The following is a 14,442-nucleotide window of genomic DNA, read 5'->3' as shown; positions in this document are numbered from 1 at the left end:
ATCTTTGTTCTCTACCACTCCAGGTAGAAGGTTCCAGTCTCAGAATACCCAGCCAAAAGATTTGGTAAGTGACACAGCAGAAGCAACAGCAAGGATGTAGCAAAGAGATGAAGTAATCTGCAAGATTATATACCCAGAGCTAGGTAAATAAATTCATGAAAATAGCTGTGTATAAAAGCAAGAACATACCACCCTTCTGAAATGAGAAGGGGCAAAGGTACCCATAAGGTGGGTGTGGAAAACCTGTGAAATGGTTCAACACAGGTGGGTGTGAAAGTGTGAGAACGTCACGTCCAAATAATCCACATCTACTCTCCATAGATACACACCCAGACTTCTTTCTCCCCTTCCCCATGTCAGCTTTCCCCTGAGTCACTAAATAAAACTGAGGTGATGCCCTTTCTTTCTCTTCCTTTTCCCTTATGAAGGGTGAGAGCTCTGGAAAAAGTGGATGAAAAACATCACAGATGGGGGCATCATGCTCTCCCGTACTCATGGCAACAGCAACAAGCTGGGTGACATCGCTGTAGCAGCCCTTTGCCCACTTTCACCCCCTTCCTTCTATAAGCAGCCAAAACTGTCCTAACAGATATCAAGATGTATATAAGCCTGCCTGTCTCCTAGGAATAACCAGTCCTATTGATTCATTCACAAGCCATTTATTATCTTCTCTGTAGATGACTGAGCCAAGTATGGGGATATAACAATTGATAAGACAGGTAGTTCCTGTGTTTATGGAGTTTATAATCTACTAAGAGACACTGGTGACTGAAGAAGCAATTCAACAGTATGATGAAGGCCTTTTTTAAAAAATATATTTTATTGATTTTTTACAGAGAGGAAAGAAGAGAGATGGAGAGTTAGAAACATCGATGAGAGAGAAACATCGATCAGCTGCCTCCTGCACATCCCCCACTGGGGAAGTACCTGCAACCCAGGTACATGCCCTTGACCGGAATCGAACCCGGGACCCTTCAGTCCGCAGGCCGACGCTCTATCCGCTGAGCCAAACCGGCTTTGGCTGATGAAGGCCTTTTAAGGGAAGCAGGGCTGCTATGGGAATCAAACAGGAGCACTAAACCTGGTCAGCGGAATGAGGCTGGAGGAGGCCTGAGAAAGCTCATTGGGGCAAGTGATGTGTCTAAAGCATTATCACTTCAAAATATTGGGGTACACCACAATTACCAAGAGCATTAGTGAAGAACACAGAGGCAAAATTTTGTGGAAATAGGTCAGGGCTCAGGACTCTGGATTTTTTTTTTTTTTAACAAGAAAACACAAAAGTTTCATAACCACTGCTGTAAAGCAGGTGTCAGCAAACTGGCCCGCAAACAAAGTGCTGCTTACCACCTGGTTTTGTAAATACAGCCAGACTCCTTCATTTACATATTGCCTATGGCTGCTTTCCTGCTACAGTGGCAGAGTAGTCACAGCAGAGACCACATGGCTCACAAATCCAAAAATATTTAACATCTGGCCCTTTACAGAAGAAGTCTGCCCGCCTCGGTCAAAAGAATGATTTGAAAAACTCCCTACAGCTGTAAAGAATGTAAACCGACCAACTTAGCCTCTGTCTGCGGAGATTGTTCCTTCACTCCCTTAAGTTATTTTTTGTTGTTGTTGTTAAACCTCACCCAAGGATATATTTCTATTGATTCTTAGAGAGAGTGGAAGGGAGGGGGAAAAACAGAGAAACATTGATGTGAGAGAGACACATTGATTGGCTGCCTCGCACACACTGCTCCGACCAGGGCCAGGGATCAAGCCTGCAACAGAGGTACGTGCCCTTGACCAGAATTGAACTCAGGACCTTTCAGTCCATGGGCTGACTGACGGTCTATCCATTGAGTCAAACCGGCTAGGGCACTCCATTAAGTTCTTGTCCACCCCCCACCATACCATGGCCTTTATCCCTCACTCCTGATTTACAGGCCCGTCTCCCCCATGGTCTGTGAGTGCCACGTTTGCATCTGCCTTATCTACTGTTATATTCCCAGCACCTAGCCAAGTCACTGGCTGACATATAATAAGTACTCAAAACTATTTTCTAGTGATTTATATCTTAATCAATTGCTTAAGGGAAAGGAAGAAGAGGAAGGTGGTAAGGAAAAGCAAGCAAATGTACTGTGTTGGATGGTGACAAACCTGTGATTGGTCTGTATATGATGACATGAGTTCCACCTGCCTCCAGAGGGCCTTGAGAGCAAGCACTATATTTTCAGTGCTTAGGGAAGCCTTGGGTTGGTAACTCAAACCCTTTACCATGTCTCTTAGTGAACCTGGTAAGGTCACTCAAACCGTCAGGCCTTCCTCTGAAGCAGCAAGCCGGTTGCTCTTGGCAACCATTTAACTTATAGTAGAGCAGATGCCTTGTGCAGAGAAGTCCTAGAATTTAAATTCCTTACTTCTTAACATTATCACCTCAAAAAAATGCTATGATATATTTTGTTCCTTCGTGGGATCCATATTTACATTCTTCCTCTCTTTATCCACCTTATTTTTCTATTTCATCAATTAGGAAATCACTTTCTTGCTAATATTTGTATTTATATATCGTCCATACCCAGATGACAGGCCCTACCTTATCACTTGTCCTAGTATGGTCAGGCTTAACCTGGCTGTTCCATTGAAGAAGCATGATAGATGAAATAACTGCCTAACATGGTTCTCCCTCTCCCTGGGGGCAGGGCCAGGGGCCCTCGGGGTTCACTCACCTGGCTCTTCTACCACATACAGGATGGACTTTCCACTGGAGTCTTCATAGTACTGGAATCTGATGACACAGTCATCTTCATTCTTGTAGGTGCAATTCACTGCATCCTTGCCAGTGTCCTCTGGAAGAGAGGGGAAGATGAAAGAATGAAAAAAAAAATTGGTCAATTCCTGGAAGATGGGGTCATCTCCGAACCCTACTCATGGAATTTCTGTGAAATTATGCAACAGAAAACCCTACGCTTGTCATTAGGCAAGGTGCCTAGTTTTGAGATGGCTGTTGTGCCTGGCAATTGCCTCCAAATGATCCTGACTGATGTACTTTGTCCCTCACCGCCCCTTTTTGGTTCTTATTCCTTCCTCAGGAAGGAACATGATATAATAGTATTACACAATCTGATTCAAAGCTTGGCTCTACCACTTACCAGTTGTGTGACCTTGGGTAAGTTACTTGACCTCATGAATTCCTCTTCCTTCATAAATAAAAGGAAAATGATACTCTCACCTCACAGAGATGGTTGAAAATTAAATGGCATAAAGTCAAGAGCGGGTGTTCCATTCCCTCTCTTTCATTTCTCTCCTTGCTCAAAGATTCTCAATAGTTTGTTCATTTAGCCCTCAGAGTTCCTCCATTTCTGCTTCTGACCCAGTGTTTCTCTCCAGAGCCATCCTCTCTTCTGATTCCCATCATGTTTTGTAGGTTTCATTCCTTCTCATTCTAAAGCCTGTGATTCTGACAGTGAAACTATGGGTTACCCTCTTCCAGCTGCACCATGCCCTACACCAGTGGTTCTCAACCTTCTGGCCCTTTAAATACAGTTCCTCATGTTGTGATCCAACCATAAAATTATTTGCGTTGCTACTTCATAACTGTAATGTTGCTACTGTTATGAATCGTAATGTAAATATCTGATATACAGGATGGTCTTAGGCGACCCCTGTGAAAGGGTCGTTCGACCGCCAAAGGGGTCGCGACCCACAGGTTGAGAACTGCTGCCCTACACTGATGAAATTGATGGGTAAAACTGACACACAATGAGATTAAGTAAATGTGTCAAGGTCACTCAGCAAGTAAGTGACTAGCATGAGTCTCAAAGCACAAACTTTAACTCATTAAGTCTTTAATTTAGTGAACCAGTGGCATTCTAGTACTATATAAAGAGTAAGAATTTCAGGGTTTATTTCTAATCTTAACTCACCACTAATTTGCTTGGGCAAGTTACTTAACTTTCCTGAGATTCAATTTCCGCATCCTCAAAATGAAGATAACAGTAGTCCTATAGTTCTACTTTACTAGGTTGTTGGGAGAAGACGATGATTATGTGCATGAAGAGATATTTTTATAACTTTTATAAGTTATAAAATTTCATACAAATAAATATTTATTTTTATGATTATCATGGCAGGTAGGGTATAGAAATACTTAACAACTAACCTGTAATACCCATCTAGTCTAGATAACAAAAATATCTCACATCTGAGCAGCCCCTCCTCCGTAAACTGATCATAGCAAGCACAGTGTCCTCCAGAAAAAAAAATTATTTCTTCAAACTCAATCCCCAAATCACTCTAACTCCAGCCCCACTTCGGATGTTTGTCAAAGGATCCAGACATCTGACCCTTTTCCATAACACCCCCGCCTAGAAGCTGACTGATTGGCTGTGTCTTTCTGTAGCTCTCACTGAAAACATGTTTCCTGCCTTCGTGGGAGATTATTATCTCCAGAGAGATCACCATCTCCCTGGCCCCACCCAATGCTACCTGGCCCAAAAACAATATCAGAGGTGCTGACAGCAGCAAAGATCATTTTCTTCAGGTCAAAATGAAGTACAAACCAGAATAGCTGCAAACAAGAGTTGCTCCCCACTTTATTTGTCTATTCCACAAGGGGCTCTAGAGAGCCACAAAGGCTTCAGATATGATTTTGGCTACATATCTGTAAGGGTGAAGGTTCTCCTCCAACAACGCTGAATGCCTGGGCATTCTTAGTAAATGCTTACTAGCCTACTAAGCCAAGACTGTCATGGGTAACTACTCTCCCACTCTGCGCTTCAGTTTCTTCATCTGTAAAATGGGGGTGCTTTCTCTTTCTTTCCTTGAGGAGATATAGTTCAGTTGCCTGATTTATACACGCTTTGAAAGTTATTTGCAGGATCTTGCCGAGTTTGTGGGTTCCAGGAATCAGAAAGGGGAGGATCAGCTGAACAAATTAGTAGAAGTGAGAAGGACTCTCTAGTCAGTTTTCATTCAGTGCCTACTGTGCATCAGGTCTGCATGCCTTTAAGGTCAAAATTACTCCCCCATGTTACAGATGAGAGTTGGATAGTTTCTGAGATTAAATCAGAAATACCGACAGGCTGAACTTACTAAGCTCCTTCACAGACTCAACCTCATCACGACAGTAACGGTTGCAGGTGTTTTCCATGTATAGGGTTCCGCGGTCGAACTTCTTACACTCGACACACTCCCTAAGGAAAGAGGGGAGGAGGAAAGAGGGCACAGGGATTAAAGCAAGCTGGGAGCAACCCTGAGAGTGTTTTAGTCTGGCTCTGACTCCATACACCCAGGAAGCTGCTCCAACTCAGAGAACAAACACACAAACAGAACCATCTGTAAGACCCTCCTGGGGCCCAGAGAGTCAAATCTGGAGTTCAAGGCCTGGCAGGCAGAGGCCTCCAGGCAACGTCATTAAGTTTCTCCATCCGAGGCCATGACAGGAAGGTGAACGCTACGGCACTTCTGGGAGCCTTAAAGTCAGAACCAGTAACGTAGTTTGGGGACCCAGTGCAAAATGAAAATGTCAGGCCCCTTGCTCAAAAATTACTAAGAATTTCAAGTCAGTGACAGCAGTGTATTAAAGCCGGTGGGGGCCCTTCTAAGCACGCGGCCCTATACAGATGCTGTTTCTCTTACCACTCTTAAGTGGAAGGAGAAATGGTAGTGCCATGAACTTGGGCTGCCAGAAGCTTCCTCTGATCCCCAAATGAGAGACGATTGTACTGGTGGACATCTGTTGCCTTAGTGTAGCTCCAGCCCCACATCTCCCACAGAATCAGAACATCAGCACTTGAACGTTCCCCAGAAGTAATCCGGTTTAGCTTTCCAACTCAGGGATTCAGGATGCTACCCTAGAAGAGGGGTTTCTCCAACTGGAGTCCAGCTGGTACTGCACTGACTCCTTCATGGTTGACTCCACCTTCACCTTTCCCCAAAGTTTTCAGTGAATGAGGAAAGCTAGCCATGTGGCTGGAACAGACTCCTCCCCATACAGCTTTGGTGAGGAAGAGACCAAACCTGGAGAGTTGGGGATTCTAGTCTGGGGGACCCTCTCCACACACACCCACCTTCCCAATCTCACATCCAACTCTGTCCAACTCACTTCCCCGCTCACTCACTTCTTAAAGGTGCAGGCATCAGGGCAGGTGGGACACTTCTCACAGGTGGTCCCGTAGGAGCCCGGCTGGATGCAGACGCAGCTGCCGCACTCGCACTTGCCCCGGCCGCTGCACAGCAGCCCGTTACTGGACATGCAGGTGTCGGTGCGTGTGGTACAGTTACAGTAGTAGCCGGTCCAGTCGGAGTCACACAGGCAGTCCCCACAGCTGCACTGGCCATGGCCTGAAGACACACAGCCCACGGGGGCAGAGCAGTCGGTGAGGGCCCCAACCCCACATCAGTGGCTCAGTTTGCTTCCCAGCTTTATCTCTCAGCACCCGCCTCACATTACCACACACTAGTCCCCACACGGAACTGCTCACCATCTTCTACACTATCTTCATATCCCCATGCTTCTATTCATGCTGTTCCTTCTGTCTAGACTCCTCTTCTTCCTGTGACCACTGCCAAACTCCCACTCACCCTTATGGCTCAACTCAGATGTTCCTTCCTCTCTGGGACTTTTTCTGACCTTCACAGGCCAAATCAATAGTCAGTCATGTGTTCTGCCAGCACTTATATGTATGTACCTCTATTTTAACCTTCATGCTCACCCTTTTGCTTGTCTATCTGTTTCTCTTTCTAGATTGTGAGTTCCTTGATGGGAGAGCACATATCACATTAATTTTTAATTTTTTTCAATTACAGCTTACATTCAATATTATTTTCAGACGCACTTTACAAAGTGTTCCCCCTGATAATTCCAGTACCCAACTGGCACCAAATATTAATGTTTTCATCAATAATGATTAGCATAACATCTGATAGGCATGCAATTAATGTTTATTTATCCACTCATTCAACATGTGTGTAGGGATGGGAGAGAGACTAGAGTGGAACTTATACTGTTTAAATGCTGACAATATCTCTCAATGCTATATTCCCCTAATATTTATTTAACAAGGCTTTAAAACATGGCTCCTAAACCTGCATAAAGGTGACTCATGCCCCAGGGCTCTGAATCAGGAAGAAGTGGATGAATAATAAAAATCTGATTGTTAATCAGAGGAAAGGCAGGGAGCAAGGGGGAAGTAACCTGAATTGGTTTGTGAGAGCAGACGGGCTGCATGCTGCTGGAGGAGGGGGTGTCCATGGCCAGGCTCAAACAGCAACAAGCTGGTCCCTCTTCCTCCCCAGTGGGTCTTACTAATGTTTCTCGGCCACTACAGGTCCCTCTGCCAGTGACCCCAGCACCATCCGCTCGTAACCACACTGGCATTCAAGACTCAGACACACACCCTCACTGCCCTGGAAAGAAATGTCTATTTCCCAGGAAGGATGGGAAACACAACCTCATCTGCCACAACTACCCAGGATATATGCAGAGCAGAGACACTGGGCTGGCAGAAAGTGGAGAAAGAAGAAAGAGGTTGGGTTCCCTAGAAGTACAGTTTATGGGGAGATTCTTGTTCAAGTGACTTAGTAGAAGGGAGGGAGGGATGCAGGGCAGACGTCAAAGGCTGGCAGGAGTGCGGTTTCCCTTTGGCCTGATCCCATAGTGGGCTCCGGAGGTGAATGGCACCACAGACCTAGCCCACCTTTGAGGCAAAGGACCTGGCCTTGTGTAACCGCTTATCCATCAGTCATTGGCCAAGGTCTGAGGGCAAGACAGCTCCTGTCAGCGGAAGATAATTCTCCAGAGAAAGGGCAGCTGTGCACTATTATGAGCAGCCCCAACAGCGTCTGGGGAAAGGGTGTGCCAGCCAGCAGAGTGGGGCCCACAGTAACCACTACACCCACCTTTTGGCCAGGGCTCCCGGCCAGCAAAAGGCCAACACCACAGAGGCCTGGCAGCCCTCAGAGACTTCAGCCTCCTCAGAAACCCTTGTCCCATAGTGTTTCCTTTGTGAAGCTAAACAAAGTGATCTTTGAGGAAAGGGTCCGCCAGGCCGGCCAGGGAGTGAGGTTGGAGGGGAAGTGGCAGGCCAGAGCCAGCAGGCTGACCCCCAGCCCCAGCAGGGTCAACCCCGAAAAGGAAGCCACAGTGTAGTAATGTCACAGGACTGGCGCCCCTCCAGCAATGGGGTGGCTGAGTCTGGGTTCATAGGAAAGTCAGAGGAAGGGGGGATAAGTGAAGAGAAAGTGTGAGAAAGAGGAGGAAAGTAGGGCAGGAGGCAACAAGGAGGGGCCCTTATTTCAGGTCAGGGAAAACGCAGTCGCTCTTTCCACGCAGAGCCCTTCTGAGATGATAGATCTCTCTGCTCCTCTCCTTGATGAGCCAGCCCTTCCTTTGATATCCCACCTCCTCCATGAAGCCACCCAGGCCTCACGTGTCCACAGTGAGTCTCTGTGTGGGGAACTGCCTGAGGACCTCTCTTCTCGGATCTGGCAGGTTGTGCCTTGTGTTGTGACTTAGGCTCAGGTAAGTGAATGAAGGGCAAACTGACTTATCATGCCGCTCTATTGCACATCACTACAGCACACAGCACAGAACCTGGCTCCCGAGGGCGGGGAGGCGATCAATCTCTGTACATGGATGTGGCAGGTGGAAGGGTCTCACCAGGACAAAGATGCACTCCCTGTGTTTGACAAGGTGCAACCACGAAGGCCATGTGTGCCTCCATTGGGAAGGAGCGGAGGGGGGAGGCCAGGAGCTAGAGAAATGGCCAAGTCATAGCCCTCCTGCCTCATGAGCCCCTGTTTGCAGCAAACAATAGACTACGGGCCAACAGCTCTGGGGAGGGACAATAGCCAGCTAGGCTATAAGCTCGGAGAGGGTAGGAACCATGCACGACCCCTGCTCACCCATATGGACTGGGTGCCTGGCACAGGGCAGGTGCTCAATGATTGTGTGTCCCTGAGTATCTGTCACTGGGGAATGTGATGACGCACCACAGGGTCCAGCCCTGAGACCAGTGGGCACCCAGAACGCTGGCAGGAAGTGGGGGAGGGAAGCCTCCGAGAGGCTGCAGTGGCTGCTGTGGTTCCCTCATGAATGAGGCTGCAGCACATAGAGGACAGGCTGTTCTTGCCCTGGTGGGAGGCAGGATCCGGGGCTGCGGACCCCAGCAGCTATGTTTCGTGGCTTCAGTGGGGCTGGCAGCCAAAGGAAACACTCTGCTGGGATCCCTCCCACACTAGGCCAGGAACAATCAGGCCATGGAAGCCTGGTGCACCTCCCTCTGTCCCCGTGGCCCACAGTGGGCTATCTGTAGGCCTCTCCTCCGACAACCCTCTCCCCTTCAGCCCCAATCTCCCCCCACAAGGGATCTCCCAGGTCAAATTTACCCATTCCCTTTGGTACCTTGAATATGATGTAAATATCATTAAATATTAAAATGAACTTACTCCTGCATCATCTCCTAATTCAAACTGCTAGTGTGTGTGTGTGTGTGTGTGTGTGTGTGATCTTTCAATTAATTGCTCTGATATCCTTTTTTCCAACCTCTCTCATACTTTGTTGGCATGAGTAAAGGAAACAATGTTGATAATAAATAGGAGCCATTTTTATATTATTGGACATGCTTTAGAATGACATAGATTTACCTTTGTCCTCAAGTCTTTTTAAAGGCTGATGTTAAAGTGAACATCTGGTAGATGAGCTCAGCTGGTTAGAACCCCAATGCAAATGAAGCCAACTTGGGTCATGGATTTGGTCACCATAGAAGCCAATTATAATCTCTGTTTGATTGGCCACACAAGACACCCATAAACCAGTCCCAACCAATTTGCAAACATCTTCAATCTGTCACAAGAGGGATTAAGCCACAGTGGTTACAGCCCATTAAAAAAAAAAAAAGGAAGGGCTGGCTCATCAAGGAGAGGAGCAGAGAGAGAGATCATCTGAGAAGGGCAAGCTGCCTGGAAAGAGCGACTGCGTTTTCCCTGACCCGTTCCCCAGTGCCCGGGAACAACCCAGACGGCCTATTTGCCTCCTAGAGCAGTGATGGCGAACCTATGACACGTGTGTCAGAGGTGACACGCGAACTCATTTTTTTGGTTGATTTTTCTTTGTTAAATGGCATTTAAATATATAAAATAAATATCAAAAATATGTCTTTGTTTTACTATGGTTGCAAATATCAAAAAATTTCTATATGTGACACGGCACCAGAGTTAAGTTAGGGTTTTTCAAAATGCTGACATGCCGAGCTCAAAAGGTTCGCCATCACTGTACTAGGGTATTGTCAGTGCAGATAAAGACTACATCAACATCAGCTCAACTTTTTCTGGCTGGGGAAGTACCCCAGGAGTGGTCTTTGGGACAAGGAGAAGCTAGTTTGAGATGCTCAATGGGCCAAGATTTTACTGAATTGTTGTAATGAGAAGAACAACAACGCAGTATCCTGCAGGTAGAAGGACTCGATATCATAATCCCCAGTTGACAGGCCAGGACTCTCCGCGGCAGTGCTATTCCATATACATCTGTGCTGTCCACCGTGGTGGCCACTGGCCACGTGTGGCTCCTGAGCAACAGAGGAACTGAGTTTCTAATTTTAATTAACTGAATTGATTAATTTAGATTTAAATAACCACATGTGGCCAGTGGCTACCATTTGATCAGCATAGATCTAGAATCCAAAAAGTAATAGTAATACCCATAGTGACAACAAAATAATGCCAACACTTAATAAGAGCTTTCTGTTTTCCAGTCATTGTGCCAAGTGTACTTGGCTCATTAAATGTGCTCCAATGCCTTGGGTATCCATTACTATTTTCCAAGTCTTTTTGTGATGAAAAGATAAATCCATGTAAGACAATTATTACCTAGTTTACTATATATTCTGACATCATGTATTTTCCAAACCTATAAATACTAGAAATTTAATTACCATCAGTTAGTGATTTTTTTTTCCCCTTGAAAAAGGATTGGTCTGTATCCTCAAAACGATGAGGAATCAATGACTTCCAATATTTTAGGTGGAGGGTAGATGAAAGAAAAGAAAAAAACTATCTTCACCTTCAAGTTTCCCCACTCCTTCCGACGAGCAAATTTCCCTGTACCCCACGAGCTGAGAGGAATGAAAGAGAACCTCATTTCTGTTTTCTCCCACTGGAGTAAAATACCACCTACTCAGCTCTGCCCCATAGGCCTTCCTGTGCCCACCTCAGGCTCAGATGTGTGAGTGTGTGTGGGTATCAGGATGGGAGGGACATGCAGTTCTACTCACCTGAGCACATCTCTCCCTTGTAGCGGACACAGGAGAAGTCATCACACTCGCAGTACTTGCCCGTGATCTTGCCAAAGTCACTGCTGTGGCAGACGCACTGGCCACAGAGACACTCGCCCCGCTGGCTGCAGACAGGCTGGCCCTCCTGGGGGCTGCACTCGTCCTGCTGGGAGGGGCGGTAGTCCTCCTCTGAGCACTCACACTGGGACCCCAGCCAGCCAGGCCCGCAGCGGCACACCCCACACTCAAAGGTCCCATTGCCATTGTTGCAGCGGCGGCTGTTAGGCTCGGCATGGGCCTGGCAGGCACAGTCACAGTCGAAGGTGACCTGGATGGTGAGGCTGTCCTTGAAGCCCACAGGCTTGATGGTAAAGGACTTTTCCTTCTCCTGGGGGCAGCCTCGCACCTTGGCCTCGATGCTGAAGCTCACCTGGATGGAAAATAAGATTGTATTCAGATACAGGTAGACCCTATTAACACTCCAGCCCTGGAAATAAGCTGTTCTCTGCTCTGCTAGGGAATACCCAAACGAGATGCCTTCCCACACCAAAGTCTGCAAAGCAAAAACAAAAGCCCTGAATAGCTGTGCAGTTGTGACATATCTGGCTGGGTGCAGACAGGTGTTACAGGTATGATATAGAAGGTTGGTTTTTTAAAAAATATTTCTTTATTGATTTCAGAGAGGAAGGAAGAGGGAGAGAGATTGAAACATCAATGATGAGAGAGAATCACCAATCGGCTGCCTCTTGCATGCCCCCTCAGTGGGGATTGAGCCCCCAACCCGGGTATGTGCCCTTGGGCGGAATCGAACCTGGGACCCTTCAGTCTGCAGGCCAATGCTCTATCCACTGAGCCAAATCAGCTAGGGCTGGGTGTGTTTTTATATTCCACATGTGAAATAAACCAGCTCAAGCAGAACAGAACCTATGATCTTGTGAACTCTCTGCTCTGGCCAATGAAGCTACCTGGGCTGATTACATCACCTCAGCAAGACAGACAAAGCAGTCTTTTGTACCATACAATGCCTCACAGTGGCCATCCACAGGCTCAGGATCTACTGTTCAATTTCCACATAACATTTCATCACTGTGCAATCAAACACATTTCAGGCCAATATTTCTTACATGAGGTATGTGCAATGTGCCTAAAATAGACAGATGGATGGGTGGAGATAGATATAGATAATATAAATATGGATATATAGTGCCCCGGCTCCTCCCGGGGCCTGAGCCGTGGCGCCCAGGGGACACCGGCGTGACTGGCTGACCGGATGCCGGCACCTGGAGCGGCTGTGTCCAGCCCGGCCCGCCTGGCGGGGGACCTAGGACCGAGGTCACCCTCCGCGCCCCTCGCCCTTTGCTCCCTGCTCTTCTTCGCCCCGGCGGACTCCCGGCCGCATCCAGGGACAGGGCTGAAAACAGACAGAATCATTTTTCAAAGTTAAAAGACGATCAAGACAAGATGGGCACTCCTGGCTCTGGAAGGAAAAGGACACCTGGGAGAGGCACCTGGGAGAGACCGATTTTCTGCAGAGATGAAGGTCTGAGTAACTGCCAGAGAGGCAGAGGCAAGGCTGGCAGCGAAACAGGCTGCCTGGGGCAGAAGCAAGAGATACGCGTGTGAGAGAACTGGAACGGCAGCAGATCGAGTTGGATGAGAAATCTGACAAACAGTATGCTGAACATTACACAAGACCTTCGTCTCGAAATCCTGCCTCAGCAACAACCCCTCTAAGTGGAAAATCCAGACGAGGAAGCAGGGAGACCAGCAGCTCAATAGACCCAGACACCTCATTAAGTGAATTGCGGGAGTCTTTGTCTGAAGTGGAAGAAAAATATAAGAAAGCCATGGTTTCTAATGCACAGTCAGACAATGAGAAGAACAATTTGATCTACCAGGTAGATACCCTCAAGGCTGTTATTGAAGAACAAGAGGAACAGATGGCAAAATTTTATAGAGAAAATGAAAACTCAAAGGAGTTAGAAAGGCAGAAACATATGTGTAGTGTGCTGCAGCACAAAATGGATCAACTTAAAGAAGGCCTCCGACAAAGAGATGAGCTTTTTGAGAAACATGGCTTAGTTATACTCCCCGACGGCACTCCCAGTGGTGATGTCAATCATGAACCAGTGCTTGGAGCCATCACTGTGGTGTCTCGGGAAGCCGCTCCGGTCTTGGAGTCCGCAGGAGAGGGAGGGTCCTCTAGATGTAAGGCTATGAAAACTTGCTGGAGAGAGGAAGAGCTGCTATCACAGGTTAAAAAACTGAAACTGCAGTTAGAGGAGGAGCAGCAGAAGCGCTCCAGGGGCGATGGCTCAGACTTGCAGTTCATGGAAATGCAGAGATGCTAATAGACAAATTAGTGAATAGAACAAGAACAGATCCAGAGACATAGAAGCATCTTTCAGACCATCAAACCTCAGAGGGAAGGGAGGGGAGGGTGGGGATAAGGGGGAGAGATCAACCAAAGGACTTATATGCATGCATATAAGCCTAGCCAATGGACACAGACAATGGGGGGGGGGGTGAGGGCATGAGTGGTGGGATTGGGAGGCAATGAGGAGATAAGAACACATATGTAATACCTTAATCAATAAAAAAAATAAAATGGTAAAAAAAAAAAAAAAGCAGAACAGGTTATAACCACCTTGGAGCAAAGTATTAGGCGGCTTGAGGGACAGGTGCTGAGATCTAGAACTGCTGCTGAGAATGCTGAGAAAGATGAACTGAAAGCAGAAAAAAGGAAGTTACAACAAGAGTGACGAACAGCACTGGACAAGATGGAGGAAGTGGACATGACCAACAGCCACCTGGCCAAGCGGCTGGAGAAGATGAAGGCCAACAGGACAGCACTTCTGGCCCAGCAATAGGGAGGCCACCATCTACCTGGGAGCTCTGGGCCCCACCCAGAGGGACTGACTTCTGCCCATTGACAAACCCCTCTCAGTGCTGTTTGAGTTTGTCATTCATATTGCCGGGAGCCGGTCCATCCTTGCTGTTTCAAGGGACCTGGCATATATGGCATACGGTTCTTAATATGTTTGCTCACCTTCTTGGCGCTGTGTTTTAACCAAAGTCACCTCTCCGAGAAAGGTTGAATCCCCAGGTAGGGATTTTCCCTTGAAGTTAGGGAGGGAATAAAACCCCTCAACTAAGTGCCAGGCGGGTAATTAATCCCTTTAAC

General features: G+C 47.2%; 1 protein-coding gene and 1 pseudogene across 1 annotated transcript in view; one reads left to right on the top strand and one right to left on the bottom strand.

Annotated features, from left to right (window-relative positions):
* Window positions 1-14,442, bottom strand: part of ITGB3 (integrin subunit beta 3) — a 53,823-nt gene that overhangs the window by 6,681 nt on the left and 32,700 nt on the right. Inside the window, exons 10-13 of the mRNA XM_059669882.1 lie at window positions 11,259-11,688; window positions 6,108-6,330; window positions 5,080-5,180; window positions 2,715-2,834 (exon numbers count right to left, since the gene is read on the bottom strand). Coding sequence (XP_059525865.1) covers window positions 2,715-2,834; window positions 5,080-5,180; window positions 6,108-6,330; window positions 11,259-11,688 — 874 coding nt within the window. The remainder of the gene's footprint in view (window positions 1-2,714; window positions 2,835-5,079; window positions 5,181-6,107; window positions 6,331-11,258; window positions 11,689-14,442) is intronic.
* On the top strand, window positions 12,537-14,213 carry LOC132218549 (leucine-rich repeat flightless-interacting protein 2-like; annotated as a pseudogene).

This window comes from Myotis daubentonii, chromosome 16 (assembly GCF_963259705.1).
Source record: "Myotis daubentonii chromosome 16, mMyoDau2.1, whole genome shotgun sequence".
Classification (NCBI taxonomy): Eukaryota; Metazoa; Chordata; class Mammalia; order Chiroptera; family Vespertilionidae; genus Myotis; species Myotis daubentonii.
The sequence above is the reverse complement of the archived record's forward strand: the minus strand, read 5'-3'. Positions and strand labels throughout refer to the sequence as shown.